This window comes from Carassius gibelio, chromosome A24 (assembly GCF_023724105.1).
Source record: "Carassius gibelio isolate Cgi1373 ecotype wild population from Czech Republic chromosome A24, carGib1.2-hapl.c, whole genome shotgun sequence".
Lineage (NCBI taxonomy): Eukaryota > Metazoa > Chordata > Actinopteri > Cypriniformes > Cyprinidae > Carassius > Carassius gibelio.
Window position 1 is genome coordinate 1,474,651 of NC_068394.1, and position 24,296 is coordinate 1,498,946.

The window sequence follows — 24,296 nt, forward strand, 5'->3', positions numbered from 1 at the left end:
TTTGAGAACTGAGCACTCACTTCCTGTTGCATGCATATGCTCTCAAGTGGCCATGACCGCATGTGTGGGTATTAAGACATGTAGAGGTTCTCATTTGTGTGTGCTTTAGAAACACACAGTTACAGCAGCCAAAAAAAGAGTCATGAGCACAACTTAATCAAAACTCATCTCCACAACGGTGACTTCAAACTTTATTATTTTTAAAAAACATCCTCTAAATCTCAGATAATTCTAAATAAGAAGTTTTGTTTGAAAGAAATAAAGTGACTGGTTTGTAATATAGGGAAGATGCAAGATCTAGGGAGATCTAGAGAGTGTTTCATGTTCTGTTGTTGACAGTCATGTGATGTTTAGATTTATTTATTTTTAACAGTGAAGGTGTTTGATCATAATAATTTAGAAAATATAATAACCAGTTGCCAGCTTATTTAAAAAAAGATTAAACTTTAATTTTAAGGTTTTTGTTTGGCACCCTGTACTGCCAGCCATCTGACCTACAGTAATTTGTTTTACAGTAAAGCTGTTTGATCCTACACTGTAAGTCTTTTCACTGTAAATTTGCAGTAATTGGCAGAAACTTCATCTATAAAGTACTGTATATTGTATTTTTTTTTTTTTTGTTTTTTTTTTTACTGTATACTGAAAAATTGTCCAGTAAATGAACAGTAAATTACTGTCAGCACACACATTTGCCTGTAGGTAGTTGTAATTTTACAATTATTTTGCCACTTAACAGTACCTTACTATAATGTATTTTTCACAATGAACTTATAATAACTGCCAAGAATGTTTATAATCTAATCTTTGATGTGTTAACAATGTGAGCATAATTAATACTCTGAACTCAATATTTCAATCAGAAACTACAAAAATATTTTAAAAAATCATTAGTAAGTAAAATTTATTTGTATAGCACATTTCACAGATAAAAATCACAAAGTGCTTCACAACAATAGTTAGAAAACACAACACTTATAAATACATTACAGCACATAATCAAAATAAACAGAAGTACACATAAGGCAACCCTACAGTCTAGTTAAAAGCCTCTTTAAAAAGAAAAGTTTTCAACTGGGTTTTAAAATTTTCCACACAATCCAAGCAGCGTATGGAAGGAGGCAAATCGTTCCACAACCGAGGTGCCACAGCTTGAAACGAACAGTCCCCTCTAGTTTTAAAATGTGTAAGGGGGGCAACTAAAAATCTCTGGCCTGTTGATCTCCGACTACGTGAGGATGTACGCAGCTGTATCAGGTCAGAGATGTAGGGGGGCGCCTGTCCTTGTAAGGCTCTAAAAGTTAGAACCAAAATTTTAAAGTGCATTCTAAATTTCACTGGTAGCCAATGAAGAGCAGCTAAAATTGGAGTAATATGTGCCCTTTTACTCGTGTGGGTTAAAAGCCTAGCAGCAGAATTTTGGACAGTCTGGAGACGACAAAGATCCTTCTTATTAAGGCAAATAAAAAGACTGTTACAATAGTCTAAACGAGACGAAATAAAAGCATGAATGATCATCTCCAACTCGGCCTTTGACACCAAGGCTCTTATCTTAGAAATGTTCCTTAATTGAAAGAAACCGTTTTTAATAAGTTGATTCGAGTGTTTCTCCAGAGACTTGGCCGCATTAAAAACAACACCTAAGCTCCTGAGACTCGGCTGAACAGACGAACCTAAGGCACCAATATGTTGTTTTATCTGAGGGATGCTCTGCTCAGGGGCAATGATTAAAGTTTCAGTCTTGGCTGAATTCAGTATTAAAAAGTTATCATTTAGCCAATTCTTAGAAGTAGAAACAGCATACAAAGATGTGCAATTATCAGTAGTGAAAAGATTACCAATGCATCAGCAACTCCACAGATAATGTCTTTAAAAACAATAACATGCAACATAACGTCAACGTCTCTGCTTATTCTTGATTAAACACAGACTCTACTCTTTAGCACAATGGTGAACTCAGAAAACAGAAACCTTTTAAATCCCAACAGAACATTTGCAGTGGGGTTAAAGCAGTTAAAGCTGTAAAATTAAATGACATATCCACACTCTGAGCCCTATAATACAACCCGGCACAATGAGACACAAGGCGCAACGCAAGTGTGTTTGCTAATTTCAGTCCGGTGCCGTTCGCATTTTCCCGTCCAGCGCCATTTAATTAATCGTTTAATTAGCAAATGTATTTGCGCTCATTTGTGCACCCATGGGCGTGCTGGTCTAAATAAGCGTGGTCGGTTATGAGGGTGAAATGGCGGCCGAGGAGATAATACTTGAGCTCCAGGACTGCCCACTTGACTGCCAACACTTCCCTCCACCGTGGTGTAACGTTAATCTGCGGGGGTCAGCTCTCGACTTATGTAAATCACCAGGTGTTCCTCACCGTTGTGGCCCTGCGATAGAACGGTTCCCAAACCGGTGTCAGATGCATCTGTCTGCAGCAGGAAGGGGCAGTTGAAGTCAGGGGCTCGGAGCACCGGCTCCGTCGTAAGGGCTGACTTTATCTGGTGGAATCCGCATCCGCATCCGTCTCGGGGGTCCACACGATCTTCTCCGGCTGCCCCATCCTGGTCAGGTCTGTTAGGGGAGAAACTAAGGATGAGAAGTTGGGGATAAGCAGTTCCAACAGCAGCCTCCACAGCCACTCCAGATGGTCCTCCCAAGTCTCAGAGTGAATGACGACATCTTCGAGGTAGGCCTTCAAGAGCTTGCAGAGGTCCGCCATCATCTGGGGCATGAACGGGGTGTCCTGGTCAGTCAGGATCTGGGACGGGATGTGACCCGACTACTTAGCAGGAACATCTCCTGAGCAATTGCCTTGCTGGTGGCTTTACGGAGGGGAATGGCCTCAGGGTAGCGGGTGGCATAATCCACGATGACGAGGATGTGTTCGTGCCCCCTGGTGGACCATATTTATCCCAATCCGCTCAAAGGGCACCTCAATGATGGGCAGCGGTATCAGTGGGCTGGGGGTTGGGGTCCGAGGTGAGGTCTGTTGGCAGGTCGGGCTGGCCTGGCAGAACCGGCGTACTTTGGCCTCTAGGCCCGGCCAGTGGAATTTGTCCACTGGAAACCCCCAGCCCCAGTCACTGGCTAGAAATCAAAGTAGAGGTTAGGAGATGAAGGGGGTGACTCACCTTCCCTAGGCCTGTCCAAGGACAGCAACATGGGCCGCCATCGGGGCTTCTTGATGGGTTTCCGGGCTGGGCGGTTCCCGGTGGGACTGGCAGGCTGAGTGACAGCAGTGAGTAAGTCCCTACCGAGGAGGATCGGTAGTGGCAGGTCCTTGACGAGCCTGACGTCTATTGGCTGGTTGCACATGCCTGACCCCCGGCTATCATCCCCGGGGGGCATGCTGGGGCACTGCCAGTGGGGTGGCCGCCAAAAAAAAAAAATAAAAGAAAAAAAGATAAATTCTACAATATATTACGTAAATCCTATTGATTTTATTATTTTATTTTTTTTACTTGAATAAAGTTACTTGCAAAATGCAGTAATAAAGCACATTTTTTATTTAATTTCGTTTTTTTGTCATTCCTGTATATATATTAAGTTAAATTTGAGAATAATTTTTTATTTTTATTTTTTTATTTGAAAGAAACTCCCTATATCTTTACTTCTTTTAATGGCTTGGCACTGCTCTCTTCAGTGCCTTCAAAAGAAACACTTATGTGTGTCTGTTATTCTTAATCTCAAAAAAAAAAAAAAGAAAATTAAAATTGTGAATGAAATGCACAGAATGCATCCATGTAATTTCACGTGTAAATGATTAAGTTAGGCCTGACAATTTAACTGACTATCTAACTGACTTACTCTCATGCATTAACAAGTAACGTGTCACCAGACAATTATTATTATGGAACATTCTGTGCATATTGTCATTAGGTGCAATCTTGCTATGTGGTCACTGTTACAAAATAAACTGATACAAAATATGCAAATCACCATGACTGTTTGTTGTTTGAACGTTGACTGAACATTCGATTGAAATCAACCACGACCAACACGACAGAGCCTTACAGGGTAAAAACATTGATCTGAGAAAATCATACAAACATGTTAAACCATACATAAAGGTTACCTACCAGCTCTTTGTTTGGTGTCTTGTGATATGTCGTTCTTGAACTATTCAAATCTTTAATGTGACTAGGGAAAAAACGAGTCATCTCTATGATGGCGACATCACTGTGTTTTTTTTTTTTTTTTTTTTTTACAGTGGATTCTGATCTTCAAAAACTCAAAATTGGATTGAAAATTAAACTAGGCTATAAATACTTGGATAATTATATTATCATATAGCCTAGTGTTTATTTACTGATAGACAGTCAAAAAGACAAATCAATCAATATTTTCTTTATATTTATTTATAAAATAATAACACACCACAGATCCTCAAGAAACAGTTACAAAAACATGGTGACAGAAATAGCGCAAGGATCTGTCACGTGATTAAGGAATGACTTGAACCCGAAGACTTGTAAGACAAGAGAGTTAATCACAGACTGAAGACTCCGGTAAAGAATAAATTAATATTTTCTGTATCTTTTATAGCATTTTAGTTTTGTATTGTTTGTAGTGTGATCAACGTTTGCATAAGTACTAGGTGTGTTGGGGAAGTAACACATAACACTTTAATTACATTTTGCTTAACGGGACTCAAAAGTCCGAGTTGGTAAAATGATCCGAACTTCCCATCACTAGTCTCGACTTCCAACACTTGATAAAGTAAAAGTCCAAGTCCGCGACAAGCGTTGTTTCTCTGACAGCGCTGCACTTCTTTGAATTGCGAACTTCAGTAGAGTCTATAAAATGATTGGCCATAACATGAACCAATCACAAGACATCTTATAGGGGGGGGGGCACCTGGAGTTGCCAATCGAACGTAGACCTGCCCCTGGTCGTCAGTGTCTTCTCTACTGTCCTCCCCACATTCTCCACCAGTGTGGCTGGGTGAAGAAGGACACGACTCGTGGAGGTAGGTAAGTTCCCCGAAGGGTGGATTTTATTGTTTTATTGATGGTGTAACGGTGAAAGGGCGTTGGCGTGAGGCGGTTTGGTGCTCTGTGCTCGGCTTCCTCTTCAATTGGTGTGCTGGTGCGATGTATATTATATATACATACACACATACAGGTGCTGGTGATGTAATTAGAATATCATCAAAAAGTTGATTTCACTAATTCCATTCAAAAAGTTAAACTTGTATATTATATTAATTCATTACACACAGACTGATATATTTCAAATGTTTATTTCATTTAATTTGTATGATTATAACTGACATCTAAGTACAAACCCAAATTCGGTATCTCAGAAAATTAGAATATAACTTAAGACCAATACAAAGAAAGGATTTTTAGAAATGTTGGCCAACAAAAAAGTATGAACATAAAAAGTATGAGCATGTACAGCACTCAATATTTAGTTGGGGCTCCTTTTGCCCGAAATACTGCAGCATTGCGGCGTGGCATGGAGTCGATCAGTCTGTGGCACTGCTCAGGTGTTATGAGAGCCCAGGGATACCATGGTCTTTAAACCAGGTACTTGAAGCTTTGGCACTGTGTGCAGGTGCAGAGTCCTGTTGGAAAATGAAATCTGCATCTCCATAAAGTTGGTCAGCAGCAAGAAGCATATATATATATATATATATATATATATATATATATATATATATATATATATATATGTATGTATGTATGTATGTATATATATATATATATATATATATATATATATATATATATATATATATATATATATATATATATATATATATATATATATATATATACAGTGGGGATCGAAAGTTTGGGCACCCCTTGCAGAATCTGTGAAAATATGAGTGATTTTCAAAAAATAAGAGAGATCATACTAAATGCATGTTATTTTTTTATTTAGTACTGTCCTGAGTAAGATATTGTACATAAAATATTTTAACATTTATTCCACAAGACAAAAAAAATGCTGAAATTATTAAAATAACCCTACTCAAAAGTTTGGGAACCCTTGGTTCTTAGTACTGTGTGTGGTCACCTGATGATCCTCGACTGTCTTTCTGTTTTGTGATGGTTGTGCATGAGTCCCTTGTTTGCTCTGAACAGTTAAACTGAGCAGCGTTCTTCAGAAACATCTTTAAGGTCCTGCAGATTCTTCAGTTCTCCAGCATCTTTGCATATTTGAACCCTTTCCAGCAGTGACTTTATGATTTTGAGATGCATCTTTTCACACTGAGGACATTTGAGGGACTCAAACACAACTATTAAAAAAGATTCAAACATTCACTGATGCTCCAGAAGGAAACAAGATGCATTAAGAGCTGGGGGGTGAAAACTTTCAGAATTTGAAGATAAAGGTAAATTGTACTTAATTTGTGTACCGGGAAACATACAAGTATCTTCTGTTGCTTACGAAGGGCTTTTTAAATAGTTGTGTTTGAGTCCCTCAAATGTCCTCAGTGTGAAAAGATGCATCTCAAAATCATAAAGTCACTGCTGGAAAGGGTTCAAATATGCAAAGATGCTGGAAAACTGAAGAATCTGCAGGAGCTTAAAGATTTTTCTGAAGAACGCTGCTCAGTTTAACTGTTCAGAGCAAACAAGGGACTCATGCACAACCATCACAAAACAGAAAGACAGCCGAGGATCATCAGGTGACCACACACAGTACTAAGAACCAAGGGTTCCCAAACTTTTGAGTGGGGTTATTTTTTTTGTCTTGTGGAATAAATGTTAAAATATTTTATGTACAATATCTTACTCAGGACAGTACTAAATAAAAAATAACATGCATTTAGTATGATCTCTCTTATTTTTTGAAAATTACTCATTTTCACAGATACTGCAAGGGGTGCCCAAACTTTCGATCCCCACTGTATATATATATATATATAGAGAGAGAGAGTTTAGAGCTGGGATTGCATTATTAAGAACTGCCATCTAGAGGCCATGTACGAAAGAGGCCTGGGGTCTCACTTATAAAACTCTTTATAGATTTCATCCTAGAAATGTACGTATGCACAAAAGCTAGATTCTGTGTACGCCACAACCTGCACAAAACCTCATATATATAACCTCATCTGCATATCATTTCCATGCATATTCCCATCTACGTGACACATTTAACATATTTTTCATAATGTTGATCAGCTGCGATTGTACAGTAAAATATTATCACTGGACTTATTCAAACCAGACAATATAGATATGGCGTTTCAACGAATCCAGCAGTGTTTCACTGTGCATTGATAAATGCGCATAATTTATCATTGTTCTCACAAAAATACTGTGAAATAAAAAGTGATCAAGCACATCCACTAAACATGCCTAAATTCTTATAATTTTTTCACTTCTGCATATTGACTTTGCATATGTAATTTCAGTGATTATCCCCATCAATGAGAGTGGAATATCAAATGTAAATGTGTATATCGAAATGAAAACAGATTTTAAAATTGTTGTTTACTTTTTACTTTTCTCACTCCAGGAAAAAGAATGCATATGCATGGTCTAGAATGCCTGTACGTTACGTACATAAACACGGCAAGTTTCTTTTTTATAAATCCCTATATGTGCATTGAAAATTGTGTATGCCCATTTTGTGCGTACGCAACGTTTTTAAATGGGAGCCCAACAGGTGATGAACTGAAACATAGCACCAGTTGATAATAAAAAGAATATAATTGTAGAAAAGTTCAGTAGGGAGCAAAATGCACAAAGACAACCAATTACCATTACACAGAAGAAGAGCAGGAAAGGGAAGCAAGCAACAACAACAGGAAGAGCTGACATGATTTTAGTACAAACATATCACTCAGAAGCCTTATATATAAAATATAGGAATATAATAGGAATATAAAATATATGGGTTAGATACAAAATGCAAGTGTTTTGAACTTGAATCTTCAAATAGAATGACTATTATTTTTTTATCATTTTGAGTTTGTTTGTTTATTGTGTTAAAGTCAATAAGGTTGACACAACTAATTTGTGTAGTAATTTCTAATACTGTGTGTATGTGTGAGTCACTTTTATCATTCTCAAATGTTGGCTATAACCTGTACAATGTTTCACACAAAATGTGTCTTGATTCAGATGATATATTTTTGTTCATTTACTGTAATATTCATTCAACTCTAAATGCTATTATAGTTGATTTTTGTCCTGAAAACTCATTTGTTAGAAGCACCACGCCTCAGTCTTGCATTTGCAGAACGCACAATCTGATCCAGTGCCTTGAGAATCAAAACATCAACAACATCGTTTGTGTTAATCTCATTATGATAGTTCTTCACTGGGAAGATGTGGCTCACTGGAACACCCACTTTGGCACTGCACAACTCCATCTGTATAGAAAAACAATACAAAATTGGGTCCCACTTCTAAATACACACATGTAATAACCCACTGAATGGTATGTGTACAAACACATGTGTAACAGGACTAAAATCACTTTTTGGTAAAGAAAGTGTTGCACTTTATATAATTACTCTGATTTTACACAGCAGCGTCCAGTAAGTTAGTCTTTACAAATTAATTGTTGTTGGTGTCCAGAATGTTACACTTTATATTAAGTGGACAGTTCCTGAGGTTCCTGAGGTTTTACCATGTAAGTACACTGGTATTACAGTGGTGCTCCAACTCCAACTCCAACTCCTCCCACTTTACATATCCCTGACCTAACAATCTTCACCTCCTGGATCACATGGTGCCAATTAATCTTATACATACTGTTGTTACAATGTAGTTACATAATTCCTGTTACAGAGGTTTTAGTGAAGTGACCTACCTTCTTTTTGATCTTCTCGCTTCTGTAGACCATCTTTAGATCATTATTGACCAGAGGACATGCTTCATCCACTTTAGTCATGACAATCACTTGAGGAATCCCTTCAATGAGAAAGATGAAAGTGTTTTAATCTGAATGATACTGTGACGACCCTGAGTTTCTGATCCTATTGGAGGAGAGCGTAGAATATTTTGATTGGTTGCTAACTTGTTAATTGATCGTTAGTTTGAGTATTCAAGAGTTATTTGGGGTAGGCACTCCTGGAGGGATAGTTCTCTCAGGAGTGGTTCTTTCTGATTCCTTTCTGGTTTGTTTCTTTTGGCATTTCTTATATTATGTAGTTAATGTTGTGTTGTAGTTATATTAATTTAATTATTTCCAATAATACCTCTAGATTATTGTTTGTTATTATTAATTGTTGTTGTAATAGTTTAGAGTAATAAAACAATTTGTTTGTTGTCTGATCCCTCTTTTGATGCAACCTTAAACGAGCGAGTCGTAACAGATACAAATCTGAATTTTGTAATATATTCCTGCGTTTTCCATTTGTCCAAAACAACCACAAATAATATTACATTTTTACTGGTTCACTTAAAACACCTTTATCTACAGTTGAAATTGTATTTGTTGTATTTCAAATATGCACATATGTTAAACTAGTTTTCATGTGGAATGCAGGAGCTTTTATGTGCATAAGAAAGATAAAAATCATAGAAAATTTTACCTTTATCACTGATGGCCTGGCGAATGAGCTTCAATTTCTCTGTGATTATCTTATCATCTGCAGCGAGATGGATTGTATTTGCATCTATGACGTAAACTACGCAGAAGGCTTGATCAGACAGTGAAGGGTTTTGTATGTAATGATCATCGTCACTAGTGAGGGATTTTTCTTCAAACTAAGTTTGAAATAAAAAAGAAAATTTAAAAATTAAAGATACACTGTACACATTCACATTTTATTTTTAAAATTAAATGAATGTAGTTAATGGGATAGTTCACCCAAAAATAAATTTCGTCATCATTTACTCACGCTCAAGTTGTTACAAACCTGTATGCAATTTTTTTCTTCTGTGAATTACAATAGGAAATATTTTAAAGAATGTGTACCATGTTTTTCACATTCTAGTCAATGGCTGCCAGCAACTGTTTGGTTATCAGCATTCTTCAAAATATCATCTTTTGTGAATTTTCATTTTTGGGTGAATGTCTTACTTTATATCCCTCCTTCACATGTCCATATATGGTTTTGACAATGTCATCTGGTTGACACTCAGATATTTTTTCAGGTTCTAAACCTTTTATGTCACAGAATTCATAAGGCAAATCTGCATCTGCACTTCTGATGCGGTATGCTCTCAGCTGAAAACAAAGAAAAAGAAAAATGGCAACACATGTATTTGAATATCACACAATGCTTATGATTTAAAAACAAATGTCTGGTTAGGTTGATGATTTGTCTATATTTCCTTAAAGGGATCATATGTCCTTTCTCTTTGGAGTGTTACAAGCTCTTGGTGCATAAAGAAGATTTGAAAAGTTGTAAAGACTGAAATCTCAAATACAAAGAGATATTCTTTATAAAAGTTAAAAGTCAACCACACACTCCTAAAATGGCTCGTTCTAACACGCCCCCCACAAGTCTACATCACGATGTGGGAAGATTTGCATAAAACCGCCCAAATGTTCATGCAAAGAAAGAAGGCATGACTTTGATTCCTCACTATTTAGCAGAACGAAACCAGGCAGTCCCGCGATAGGCCAACGCAAAACCAAGCGCCACTTTCAGCACGTATTAACCAGGGTAAGACACACACAATTTAAACCAAAAACTTTCCTAGCAATGACGATCACACACTAGTCTGATGAGAAAACAAGACAAAACACTCACAAGCTGCTGTCCTTCTCTGTAGCTCGACTGTTTCATATAAACCCCTTTAAATCACGTTCCTACAGTCTTTGCAACTACCGTGTGTGCAATATAGGAGTTAAATAATGCTTACTCTTTTTGTGAAACTGCGACAGGCGCCTGACGATGAAGTATCAGCTAGTGCTTCATTAACAATTTCTCCTTGAAAGACACTAAGGACAGAGTTAATAAAGCTGGACTTCCCTGCTCCAATTTGTCCAGCCACCAGGATCTTGATCTTTGTCACATCTGGATTACTCAGAGTAAACTTTTCTAGACGGTCTTTCAGTACTTCCTTCTGTCTACAAAAGATGAGAGACAAAATTATCTGCACACTTAATGAATAAAAATAATGTATGTTTGAGGATACTTATTTGTGGATTATTTATTCAGCCAATATGTTATATTTTTAGATTTTTTTAAAATCTCAGTTTTAAATACATTTATAGTTTGATATTTTGAAACTAGTTAGAATTAATTTTATAATTCCAGGCAAAGGGGAACAAAAGCCTGCACACAATGTCCTTCAATGTAAAAAAAAAAAAAAAAAAAAAACCCTTTAACAACAAACATTTATTTAGAGGTCAAATACATTAAATAAAAATGTGTTAGACAATGTATATTTTACAGTTGTTAGGCCTAAATTAAATTTTTGCTATTTGTGCTTTGTACAAATACAAAATTTACTGTATCTTTGAACAGACAACTATCTATGATAATATGGCCTACATACTACACACTGTAGTCCACATACATATGGCTGTATAGCTTACCCCCAGTCAAATATCCTCCATGCTTCATCCAGTACTGTGAAGAAAAAAAAAACACAGATCAAATAAACAATTAAGTTTAACAATAAATTGGTATTATCTCAATCTCTGAGTCTGAGAATGAATATATCCCATCAGATTGCTCTCAGATTGTTGGCTAACATTCTGATAAGGATCTCTCAAACTTACAAATGTACTTATAGTAGCTTTAATATAACATTTTTGTTCAAAGTTTTTGGTTTAAATAATGTTTTAAAAACATTAACGCAAAAATATTATGCATTTTTTTCCTTCTTTTTTTTTTCTTTTTTTTTTTAATATTACTACTTGTTTCAAAATGTTCAGGGTACATATCAAAAGTAACATTCCCACAAGGCCGTAATCATGTCTTGAACATTGGGGTGGGGGGTGGGGGGTGGTGGGACCAACGTAGGGTTAGGGTTAGGTTTTATATATATATATATATATATATATATATATATATATGCGTCTTTATTCTTTATTTAAACAAAAATACAGAAAAAACAATGTAATTTTGTGAAATATCATTGTAATTTAAAATAACTGTTTTATATTTTAATATACCCTAAAATACAATTTATTCCTGTGAAACCAAGCTGACTTTTCAGCATTATTACTCCAGTCTTCCTTCAGAATCCATCTAATATGCTGATTTATAATCAATGTTGGAAACATTTTTGCTGCTTCATATTGTTCGGGACATGTGACACTTTTTTTCAGGATTCATTGGTAAATAAAAAGTTAAAAGGAACAGTGTTTATTCAAAATATAAATTTTGTGTTACAATATATACTACTATTCAAAAGTTTTGGGTCCATAAACTGTTTCTTTCATCTTTTTTTTTTTTTTTTTTTTTTTTTTTTTAAAGAAATTAATACCTTTATCCAGCAAGGAAGTGTTAAATGGACAAAAAGGTGATAGTAAAAAAAACATATATTGTTATAAAAGATTACTTTTTTGAATAAATGCTATTCTTTTTATCATTTAATTCATCAAATATAAAAAATAAAATAAAATAAAATAAAATAAAATAAAATAAATACAATTTAAAATTAAGTAGCACAACAGTTTCAACGGTGTAAATAAATCATCATATTAGAATGATTTCTGAAGATCATGTGACACTGAAGACTCGAGTAATGATGCTGAATACAGCTGCACATCACAGAAATAAATTACACTTTAAACTATGTTTAAATAGGAAAACGTCTCTAGGTTACGTATGTAACCCTAGTTCCTCGAGGGAACGAGACGCTGCGTCAATGCGCGCAACTCTGAATATCGTGTGAAATCAGACCAATGGAAGAGCGTGACGTCACCGGCGGAGTGACGTAAGCGACCAGGAAGCTATAAAAGCACGTGCCACGCAGCTGGCGTCAGCTTCGAGTACCAGCAAGCGCCGGCAGGGGTGCCGGGGGTATGGCTCCGAGACGCAGCGTCGATGCGCTTTGGGGAACGAGTACCAACGCCGCCAGACTACCAAACCCCTGCCTAGTGTGTATCCGAAGAGCACAGCTTAGGTCAGGAGGACTGAAGCGCCTGGAGTGACTGGCATGTCTAGGCCATAGAATTTGACAAACGTGGAGGGCGTGGACCATCCCGCAGCATTGCAGATGTCCAGCATGGATACACCTGCTAAGAAGGCCTTGGAGGCCGCCATACCCCGAGTAGAGTGAGCCTTGGCTCCCGACAGCGGGGGTCGACCAGAGGACTCATAGGAAGCGTTGATAACCTCGACTATCCAACGACTAATAGTCTGCTTAGAAGCAGGAAAACCCCTCTTGGGGGGACCGTAGCATACAAGCAATTGATCGGTCTTTCTCCACAGGGCAGCTCTGTGGACGTATGCGTCCAGCGCTCGAACTGCACACATACAATTTAGCTTCGCCTGGTCGGGCTCCCGAAAGGGAGGAGGACAGAAGGCCTGCAGCACTACCGGTTGTGGCGTAACAGAGGGAACCTTAGGAACATATCCCGCTCGAGGGTATATGAATGCTTTAGCCATGCCTGGTGCAAACTCAAGATAAGTAGGGGCCACAGAGAGGGCCTGAAGGTCTCCTACTCTCTGCAGAGAGGTGATAGCCAACAGAAAGGAGGTTTTAAGTGTGAGATGTCTGTCTGAGATATCTTGAATAGGTTCAAATGGGGGTTTGCACAACGCCTCTAACACCACAACCAAGTCCCACGGGGGAATACGGGACCGTTCTGGAGGTTTCAGCCTCAGCGCACCGCGGAGGAAACGTGTAACTAGGGGGTGTCTTCCCAAAGACTGGCCATCGAGAAGGGCGTGGTAGGCCGCAATAGCCGCCACGTAGACCTTCAACGTGGAGTGGGTCAACCCTGCAGAGAGCCTAGCCTGTAGAAACTCCAGAACTGTACCAATCGGGCAGTTTGCTGGCTCTAACCGGCGGTCTCTGCACCATGAGGTGAAGAGTTTCCACCTCAGGGCGTACAGTTTTCTCGTTGAGGGAGCTCTGGATTGGAGAAGGGTCTCAACAACCTCGTTTGAGAGACCGGCTGCTAACAGTTGTATCCCCTCAGGGGCCACACCCACAGCTTCCACAACTCCGGGCGAGGGTGAATTATCGTACCCTGCGCCTGCGAGAGTAGGTCTGTCCTGATCGGTATCTCCCACGGAGAGCCGTCGAGGAGCGAGACTAGATCTGAGAACCATACTCGGCCCGGCCAGACCGGGGCTACTAACAACAGACGGACCCCGTCCCGGCGCACTCTCGCCAGAACTCCCGGGAGCAGAGCAATAGGGGGAAATGCGTACAGACGAAGCCTCGGCCAGGTCTGTACCATAGCGTCCAGACCCAGAGGAGCTGGATGAACTAGAGAGAACCAAAGGGGGCATTGTGACGTCTCTTGAGATGCAAATAGGTCTACTTGAGCCCTGCCAAATACTCTCCATATCTGCTTCACTACTTCTGGGTGAAGTCTCCATTCCCCGGGCCTCGGCCCCTGCCTCGACAGTATGTCTGCTCCCATATTTTGTTTCCCAGGAATATATACTGCTCTTAATGAGAGGAGTTTGCTCTGGGACCACACCAGGATCTGGTGCGCCAGTTTGTACAAAGGGCGCGAACGCAGACCTCCCTGGTGGTTGATATAAGAGACCACCGATGTGTTGTCGGTGCGCACCAACACATGGTGACCCCTCAGGTCTGGGAGGAAGTGCTTCAGTGCACAAAAAACTGCTAGCATTTCTAGACAATTGATATGCCATGTTTGATGGCGATCGCTCCACAGACCACGGGCAGGGTGGCCACTCATGACTGCACCCCAGCCAGTGAGGGATGCATCTGTCGCTAGCGTGACACGGCGACCAAGAGCTCCCAGCACCGGGCCCTGTTTCAAGAACCAAGGTTTCTTCCACATGTCTAAGGCACGTAGGCAGCGCCGCGTGACCTTGATAGTGTGAAGTAGATTGCCCCTCAGGGAAAATCCCTTGGTCTTGAGCCACCACTGTAGGGGCCTCATATACAGCAGGCCAAAAGGTATCACGTTGGACGCAGCTGCCATCAGACCCAACAATCTCTGAAATTGTTTGACAGTGAGTGACTGGCCTTCTTTGACTCTCTCGACTGAGATGCGGATCGACTCGATACGAGCAGTGGACAATCGTGCCTGCATCATGGTCTAATCCCATACTACGCCTAGATAGGTGGTTCTCTGAACCGGAGAAAGCACACTCTTCTTGGCGTTCAGTCTCAAACCCAGCTCCCCCATATGTGCGAGGACGACATCTCGATGCCGAACCGCAACCTGCTCTGACTGAGCTAAGATCAACCAATCGTCGATATAGTTGAGAATGCGGATGCCCTGCATACGCAGGGGGACCAGAGCCGCGTCTACACATTTTGTGAATGTGCGGGGTGAGAGTGCAAGGCCGAAGGGAAGTACTCGATATTGGTAAGCTTCGCCCCTGAAAGCGAACCTCAGAAACTTCCTGTGTTGTGGAAGGATGGATATGTGAAAATATGCGTCTTTGAGATCTATTGTGACAAACCAGTCCTCGGACCTGATCTGCACTACAACATGCTTGATTGTGAGCATTCTGAATTTTAGTCTCATAACTGAACGATTTAAGACCCTCAAGTCTATAATCGGATGCAGCCCCCCATCCTTCTTTGGAACTATGAAATACCGGCTGTAAAATCCGGACTCCCTGTCTTGAGGAGGGACCACCTCGATGGCCTCCTTCTCTAATAGGGTTTTCACTTCCTGTTCCATAACCAGACTCTGCCTGAGGCCGACTATTGTCTGAACGACCCCGTTGAACACTGGCGGCACGGAGCCGAACAGAATGCGGTAGCCTTTTTCTACTGTGTGCAGGACCCATCGAGATACATTTGGCAGTAGTTTCCACGCTGCTAAATAATCTACTAAGGGAATCAGTCTCTCGAGACTGATCTCTGGTGTAAGAGGCCCCCGCAGGGGCGGCGAGCGTCTCAGCCCCGCTACGAGCACGGGCGGAAGATACTGAGAGCGATGCACTGGCAGGGTTGGCAGACCGGCCCCCAGAGGGCGCTGAGGCGAGACGGGCACCGTGTACTGCGGTGTGTGCCGCTCTACCCCAGCAGAGGCTGCCCTCTGAAACCCTGGGCTCTTGGCGTCAGGGTTTCTTGGCCGAGGACTTCTTAGCTTCAAAAACTGCTCCAAGATCTTGTTTGGGCTGGGCCGAGAGCGTCGTCGAGACTCTCGTTCCCGACGCGGAGGAGCACGAGAGGCGACGCTCTGTTTTTGGGCCTCGCGGTACGAGGAGCTAGGGTGCGGCTGGGGCATCTCCCGCCCCAGATGCCCCAAGTGAGCGACGAGGGAGGAACTTATGGAACGCTGCCGTTTGTTGGTGGGCCTCCTGAAACCTGTCGACGACAGAATTGACTGCGTCGCCGAACAGGCCAGTCGGCTGGATCGGGGCGTCCATGAGGCAGACCCTGTCCCGCTCTTTCATATCGGACAGGGTCAACCATAAGTGCCTCTCCGCGGCCACCATAGCTGCCATGGACCGCCCAATCGCTCGGGCGGTCTCCTTGGTGGCGCGGAGGGAGAGATCAGCGGTCCTTCTTAGCTCTGATATATCATGGGACTTGATCTCCTCTCCCTCGTCTAGCTCCTTCAGCAGGTCGGCTTGGTACGCCTGTAACACCGCCATGGTGTGCAAACACGCACCAGCCTGACCTGCAGCCGCATACCCTTTGCCCACCAAAGCCGATGTTGCTCGAAGTGGCTTTGAGGGCAATGCCGGGGCCTTTAGAGACGATGCCGCGCCAGGGGACAGATAGCTCGCGAGCATCTGTTCCACCCGGGCATCGCTCTATAACCGTGCTCTCCCATCCCCACTACGTTCCCATAGTAGTCTGACGAGGGGATGTAGAGACGGGCCGAGAATGGAGGTTTCCACGACCTGGCGATCTCTTCATGCAGGTCGGGAAAGAAGGGTAGGCCCCGGCTGGGAGGTGGCTGATTCGCGCACAGGAAGCGTTCATGGCCCGTCTCCATTCCCTCCACCAGATCCACTTGCGAACCCCACGAGTGCAGCCACCATTCTGCCTCGGCAGAAGCGGGACCAGCACCGCGGGGAACGCTGGCGAAGGCCCCCTCCTCGAAGAGGGCCCTCCGGGAACGAAGCAGCCGCACCGACATACGCTCACAGTGCGGGCAGTCGGCCCCCTCGAGAGCCGACTCAGCGTGCTTCGAACCCAGGCAAACCACGCAAAGGCTATGTGTATCCCCACCCATTATATATCTCGGGCAGGGAGGAACACATAGCCTATAACGCGATTTGGAATCGCCAGTGTCAGTGTGTTTGACTTTCGCCTTGCTCTTTAGCATGTCTAGGAGCTCTTAAACTGGACAGACAACAGTAAATAAGACTCACAGACAAACAGTTTGACATTCACACACAGAGCGCTTGCTGAAAGACGCGAAGCTGACGCCAGCTGCGTGGCACGTGCTTTTATAGCTTCCTGGTCGCTTACGTCACTCCGCCAGTGACGTCACGCTCTTCCATTGGTCTGATTTCACACGATATTCAGAGTCGCGCACGCTGGGCGCGTTCCCCAAAGCGCATTGACGCAGCTCGAGTTCCTGAAGAGGAACAATATTTAATATTTTACAGTATTTTTTTGTTTGTTTGTTTGTTTGATCAAATAAATACAGCCTGGATAAGCATAAGAGACTCCAGTAAAAATCATTAAAAAGGCAACTAATTTTGAACGGCAGTGCATAAAAGGCTATATTAATGCCTCACTTGACACATGCACACACACACACACACACACACACACACAAACACACACACACACACACACACACACACACACACACCACTCGCACACAAATCAGAGCAGAGAATGTTGTGTATGGCCAGCTGCCCCACGGCTTTCATTAATAAAACAGCTTTGATTACATTAGTGTTTGCACGTTAATGTAGTCTTTTTTTTTTAATGCTTCAAAAACTGGATGTTCTGAACAATCATAAAACATTTGGAAATATCATTAGAAACATCATCATCCCAACTTACAGGGAATGTTAGAAAAATGTTCTTAGAGCATTATTTTATTTTTTTAACGGGGATGGTGTGTAATCTTAAAAATTGGAGACAGGGGGTGCTTGTAACACCATTAGTATAATTACTTAGAAATTAGGTGTGATGAACTCTATGATGTATGGCAACCACCAACTTGTGGACAATATAAGCTGACATTGGTTTCAGATGAACAACGGGTCGAACGAATGGGTCCAATTTCTGTTTCAGAACCACACCCATTCTTGTAATGTAACACTCTTATTCGGACATTGTATGCTCATACTGCTAAAGCTCAGTTAAATACCCAAGGTTCCGTCTGTATTCTAACAACAGACAAAAGGGTGTGATAACAGGATCCAAGCAGACTCAGTCAAGTCATTCAAACCGACTTTTAAATGCACTATTTTCATTCTGAATATTGCAAGTTAATTTTATTCAACTTGTGCATTTTATAAATTTATGCATTTATTTTTTAAAACTGTTTATTTTCATATTTTATTCTTAACATATACAGAAAAAAGAACGAGAGAACTTAGGAGAAAAAAAAAAAACTTCAATCCATATTAATACATGTTGCTTGCCAATCACATCCAAAATAATCTTTAAGGGGAAACAAATAATTTACAAAGTATCTAAAGTTCCATCCAGTACATTACGCCGTCTTTCGTATGGTTATAGTGCCAAGAGTTTTTCACACCAAAGAGTTACAGTAGGAGGGTGTTCTTTAATCCAAACATGAAGTATGGAAGGCGAGCAGCATAAAGCATTATAGAAGTTGTTTTTGTTTCCGGTACACAGTTGTTCACAACAAGGATACACAATCTAAGATCCAGTGGTACTTTAATCCCAAAAGATCTTTCAGTTTCCTGAACAACCGAAGACCAGAATGACGCAATTAAAGGACAGATCCATATTAAGTGGAAATAAGTTCCTGTTTCCCTTTTACAATTCAAACAAAATTTGGAACATGTGTCATATTTACTTCGAGTTAAAGGAGTCACATGCAGCTTTTTAATAATTTTATACTGTACTTCATATGATTTGTTTGATTGGGTAATTTGTCTTGCACGATCTAATACTTTGCTCCATATCTGGTCATCCAGTATAGCACATTTATATTAATTAATTATATAACACATTTATATTAATTTATGCATTTAAATAGATCAAATTTGATTAAATAGATGGAAAATATAAATATATATATATATATATATATATATAAGTTAATAAGTTAAAAGATGCATATCAGTTATCATAGTCAGAGACAATCCCATTATTCAATGCAGTACTGACCTCCAGATGGTTTTGATTTCCTTGCCCCCATTTGCAATCGTGTGTCGATTAAACAGTAATAAGAAGAATAACAAAACTATCTTTACTGTCTTGTGCCTTCTCATCAGAGGGTGTATTTATACATGCAGGTCTAACTTTCAGTTTCACTTTAAATAACAGATTGGAAAAGAAAGGAAATGTGTGTCATCTCTCGTGATTATAATGGATGCAGGTCAGCATTTTCTCTGAGTAATAACATTTCCCAAAAACGAGTGTTTTGATAGAAAACTTGGAATATAGCATTATGGAGTTACACCCTCATGTTTTTTTTTTTCTTTGCAGATCTGTAAGATTAATTTTAGTGTTTACAAGGTTTACACTACACTATAGTAACATGATCTTCCATAGTTGATAGTCTGTGCCAGAAAGAAGAAATTAAAACACAGAACTAAACATGCAGATTATTATGACCAATAATGTGTTATATCTTTTCTAAATAAATCTTGCCTATAAATGTCTTGGTCATATTTCAATTAAAAATCAAAATAACAAAAATATTATTGGCATTTTACACATACATGCATAACATATTATTTGCATAAATGTGGCAGATTTGTCACTAAAATACTTGTATCACATCTGATTGACAGAGCCAAGGTAATAAAAAGAACAAAATTGAAATGGTAAAATATATATATATATATATATATATATATATATATATATATATATATATATATATATATATATATATATATATGGTACATTATGGTAATTTTGAAATGGGAAATACAAGATGAAATGAAATTAGAGAAAAGTATGTTAATTGTTAAAATTATTTATAAACAAACACTGCTTATGAATCATTCACCAAATAAGCATTTATTCCTTAAAGCCTTGTGAAATCACAATAATGCCATCTCAATGAATTACTGAGTAAAGCAAGAAAACACTTATTAAGAATTAAGCTGATTTAATTCCTAAGAAAAATCTCCATGTTTTATTTAGATTTTTTTTTGTCATAATATATTTTAAAATGTAAAAATAAATACTCAATGAGAAACAAATCTCATCTCTCTCTCTCTCTCTCTCTCTCTCTCTCTCTCTCTCTCTCTCTCTCTCTCTCTCTCTGCTGTTTTTCTAAAAAGCACATGACTTTCAGGAAAATCAAATCTGGCCGGATATAATTTTAATATCTTCAAGAAAGTGAAAGTGACATACAGAATTCTCAGAATTCATGCTCTGCATTTAACCCATCCAAAGTGCAGTGAAAACACACACACACACACACCCAGAGCAGTGGGCAGCCATTTACGCTGAAGAACCCGGCAGGCAGTTGGGGGTTCAGTGCCTTGTTCAAGGGCACTTCAGTCATGATATTGCCAGCCCGAGACTCAAACCCACAACCTTAGGGTTAGGAAACAAACTGTCTAACCACTAGGCCACAACTTCACTTATGATCTAGTATAATGTATCATACTGTAACTAGATGGGTAATTCCTGGTATGCGATAACATTTTGGCTTCATAAGTGTTGGAGAAAAAGTTACATGATTTTTATGATTTTGCTATTAGGAATGGATATTGGTCAAGCTCGGGGACTCAAAAAATAATAATTATGGGTAGATTGTTCAGACACTGGCCATGAATATATTACACCCAGTTAGGAACATATAGATAGTTATCACAACATGTTAATAATGTAAATGTTAAAAAATAATGAGCTTTTCTTGGATAGTATATGTCCCTTATGCCATCTTATTATTTCTTTTTATTTGAAAAACAATAACAAAACAATTATTGATGAATAGAATATGTCTTAATTATTACTGCCGATAGGGTTGTAAATAATAATAGAAAAATGCTCAAAAACATATATATGCTGTTAGTGCTCCTCTCCTCACAAAATAACACAAAAGTATGCCAAACATTTAACGTTGCTATGAAATTATTATTTAAAACGACTTGTAAAAAGAGCATAACAGGGTGGAACACCAGTGTTAACAGGTTTGTTAAGGGTGGACAAGCTTTCCGTCATTGTCCTGCATGGTTTCCCATCTGTAATGTGTGGAACTTCACCTATATAATATTGTTTCAAAATGATATAAAAAAAAATAAATAAAAAAAAAATATATAATAATCCAGATTTCCTTTTGGGGGAGGGACACAATAAATAGCTATGTGGTTCCTTATCACAATCAATCATGGTGGGAAAACGATAATCTGTTCAGATGACTATATGTTTTTGCTATATACACTAAATACTATTTAATCTGTTAGAATCTAACAGGGTGGAACATTTTTTACTTAATTAGACAAGCTAATTAAGTTAAGTTAACAGCCAAAGCTAATTAAGTGATCAACATTTAGCTAGCTAATCTTCTACAGATTAACAGAACTTTTATAACTATGTCAGATTTGTTTTTACATTTTTTTGATAGGACAAACATTCTTCACAATATAGGAACTATAAGGGTGGGACAAGCAGGATAACAAGCTTACCTCAGTTTGTACAGATAAATTCCATGGGAAAAATAAATTATGTCACTTCTATAAAATCAATGAAATTGCATTCTGTTTTGGAAGGCAAGAAAGTATGTACTAACAGGGTGGAAAATGACTTCAGGGACACGGTTATTGAAGAAAATTGTAAAAAAAGAAAAGTAACTATATTTGCACATGATTAATATGGGTGATTCTCACGAAATCGTAGTTTCAAAGATTTCATATATGACATTTAAAAAAATGTTTGTATCAACAAATTTTCTTTTTAAGCATTAAGAGCCGGGTCTGAAGTGTCAGTGACCATAAATTTAAAAAAAGTTTTACTGACAATTTAACAACTTTTTGAACATATTTTCCAAAACATGTCCTTAAAAATCTCATTACCGTAACACTCTGAAAAGTCCAGTGATGTGGGGAAAAATAATAAATTTTCACATTTTTAAAAATGGTTTTATAACAGTCATGCACAGTTACTTGAAACTCTGGAATAAAATATATTTTTATAATAAAATTTTTATGTGATTTTGAATTATTTCTCTCATTACCGCAACACCTTCTGCATTTTGCAGCCATTTTTTTTTTCAGTAAAAACTGAAATATTTTCAAAATGATGTTGCAAACCTGAAAGAACACAATGTATAGATTATGCACATACATTTAAAAGCAGACTACTATTTTTCAATTTCTTAAATAAATCTTAAAAGAACACATGTTGCGGTAATGATACATAGGTTACGAAAATGAGGTTCATGATTTCGGTAATGATAATAGGCATATTAAGTATGTGGTATAGTCAAACAAATAATATTTAATGTAGAAAATAACTTAGATAATATTGGCATAAATTATTCTGCAGTGCTTCATAACTAGATAACATAGGGTATAAACACCAGGGGCCATTTTCACAAAATATTTTAAGTGAAACTAAATGTTGCTCCTAACTCCACATCTTTAGGACTCTTCGACTCTTCTTCAAGTACTTCATAAAGTGTTTTTATGTAAAAATCAGCTCTTAAATCTGTGAAAAGTTAGTGGTAGTCAAGAGGACACCTAAATCACAAAGACCAAATCCTAAACAATCCTAAAATGGCTGTTTCCACAGCAATCCAGTTTGGATTTCTTTTACCTTTGTACTAAATCTTACTGTCATATCAGCCATAATAATTCTAGTCTGTTAATTAAAAGGCTGCTTATACATATAACAATTATTTATAAGATGCAGACATGTAGAAGCTGACAATTAGCTGAACATATGCTTGTTTAATTAGTGACACTCTAGTTCAAACTTTATTTGAATATTGCAACATTTTTATTTTGAAATCTTTATTTGATTATGGCAACATGATATCTCATTCTACAATATTTCTATTATAAAATAACTGACAGAGACCCATCCCTTATCAGCCAATCACTGTGGGTGTAGTTAGTAATCATGCTGACATCCATACCAAAAAGGTCATCCTCACTCTTTTTCTTAGCTTAAGATTTCTCCCCATTCCTTAGCAAAATTCTGTCACAGCTGCTTTATGAATAGGTTTTATGAGAAGCAGTTTAAAGGGCACCCTGTGGTTTTCCACAAAAATAAATACTTAATAGTGTAATGTTAGAAAACAAAGAAGACTAATATTAGTTTTGTAATTTTAGTTTTATTATTAAAAAATTATTCACAATACATTATTACAAAATAATGTTTCTTATTTTATTTTATATTTTATGTAATAATCATATAATTATGTAATAACTATTTATTAATAGTCTTTGGGAATGTAGTCTTTGATAACTCAAGTGGATTTTTTTCTTTCTACTGAAAGAGTTGATTCTGGTAAAGAGTATACCCAAGTGTGAACTTAAAGTTTTTCCAAAATCGCTCATTCCTAAAAAGATGATTCACAATATATTTTTCTTTTTTCCTTAAAGATGTTCTCATTCAATTTAACCCTAACCATTCTATAATAATTGTTTTTGAATTAGAATTTCAAACTGCTGCATTTTTTCAGATTTAAATACACTGCCATTCAAAAGTTTAGCATCAATAATAAAAAATAAAAAAAGTTTTTTTAAAGCCTCTTCTGCTCATCAAGGCTGCATTTATTTGACAGCAAAAACAGTAATATTATGATAAAGTGATTGTTATCTTTTTAATATGCTTTAAACCAGAATTTTATTTCTGTGGTGACAAAGCTGAATTTTCTCCAGGTTTCAGTGTCGAATGATCCTTTAGAAATTATTCTAATATGACATACAGCCAAGTATGGTGACCCATACTCAGAATTTGTGCTCTGCATTTAACCCATCCAAAGTGCACACACACAGCAGTGAACACACACACACACACACACACACACAAAGTTCTGTTGCTCAGTATAAAAATCATTACACTTATAGAAAGTCCTCATAATGATAGATGCACCAACATTTGTGTAGGCTTCCCAACAATTTTTGATAACTATTCCTGCTGTAACCTCTAACCCATAATGTCTCTCTCCTTCCTGGGATTTGGTGGGTTGGT

At 38.5% G+C, this 24,296-nt stretch overlaps 3 protein-coding genes across 4 annotated transcripts in view; 1 reads left to right on the top strand and 2 right to left on the bottom strand.

The window, feature by feature from the left end:
• LOC127946566 (interferon-induced protein 44) overlaps positions 1 to 19,445 on the bottom strand; it is a 43,342-nt gene extending 23,897 nt beyond the window's left edge. The window contains exons 1-7 of one of the 2 annotated variants that reach the window (XM_052543233.1): positions 19,305 to 19,429; positions 11,455 to 11,488; positions 10,776 to 10,983; positions 9,988 to 10,134; positions 9,497 to 9,671; positions 8,773 to 8,873; positions 8,035 to 8,329 (exon numbers count right to left, since the gene is read on the bottom strand). In XM_052543233.1, coding sequence (XP_052399193.1) covers positions 8,156 to 8,329; positions 8,773 to 8,873; positions 9,497 to 9,671; positions 9,988 to 10,134; positions 10,776 to 10,983; positions 11,455 to 11,488; positions 19,305 to 19,335 — 870 coding nt within the window. In that variant the 5' untranslated portion in view covers positions 19,336 to 19,429 and the 3' untranslated portion in view covers positions 8,035 to 8,155. Of the gene's footprint in view, positions 1 to 8,034; positions 8,330 to 8,772; positions 8,874 to 9,496; positions 9,672 to 9,987; positions 10,135 to 10,775; positions 10,984 to 11,454; positions 11,489 to 19,304 lie in introns of those variants that run through there. The other variant, XM_052543234.1, reaches the window with a different exon arrangement.
• Positions 1 to 24,296, top strand: part of LOC127946564 (uncharacterized) — a 321,463-nt gene that overhangs the window by 36,528 nt on the left and 260,639 nt on the right. The window lies entirely within an intron of this gene.
• LOC127946567 (interferon-induced protein 44-like) overlaps positions 6,835 to 24,296 on the bottom strand; it is a 50,464-nt gene continuing 33,002 nt past the window's right edge. Inside the window, exon 8 of the mRNA XM_052543235.1 lies at positions 6,835 to 8,041. The gene's annotated coding sequence lies outside the window, so the exon portion shown is untranslated. The remainder of the gene's footprint in view (positions 8,042 to 24,296) is intronic.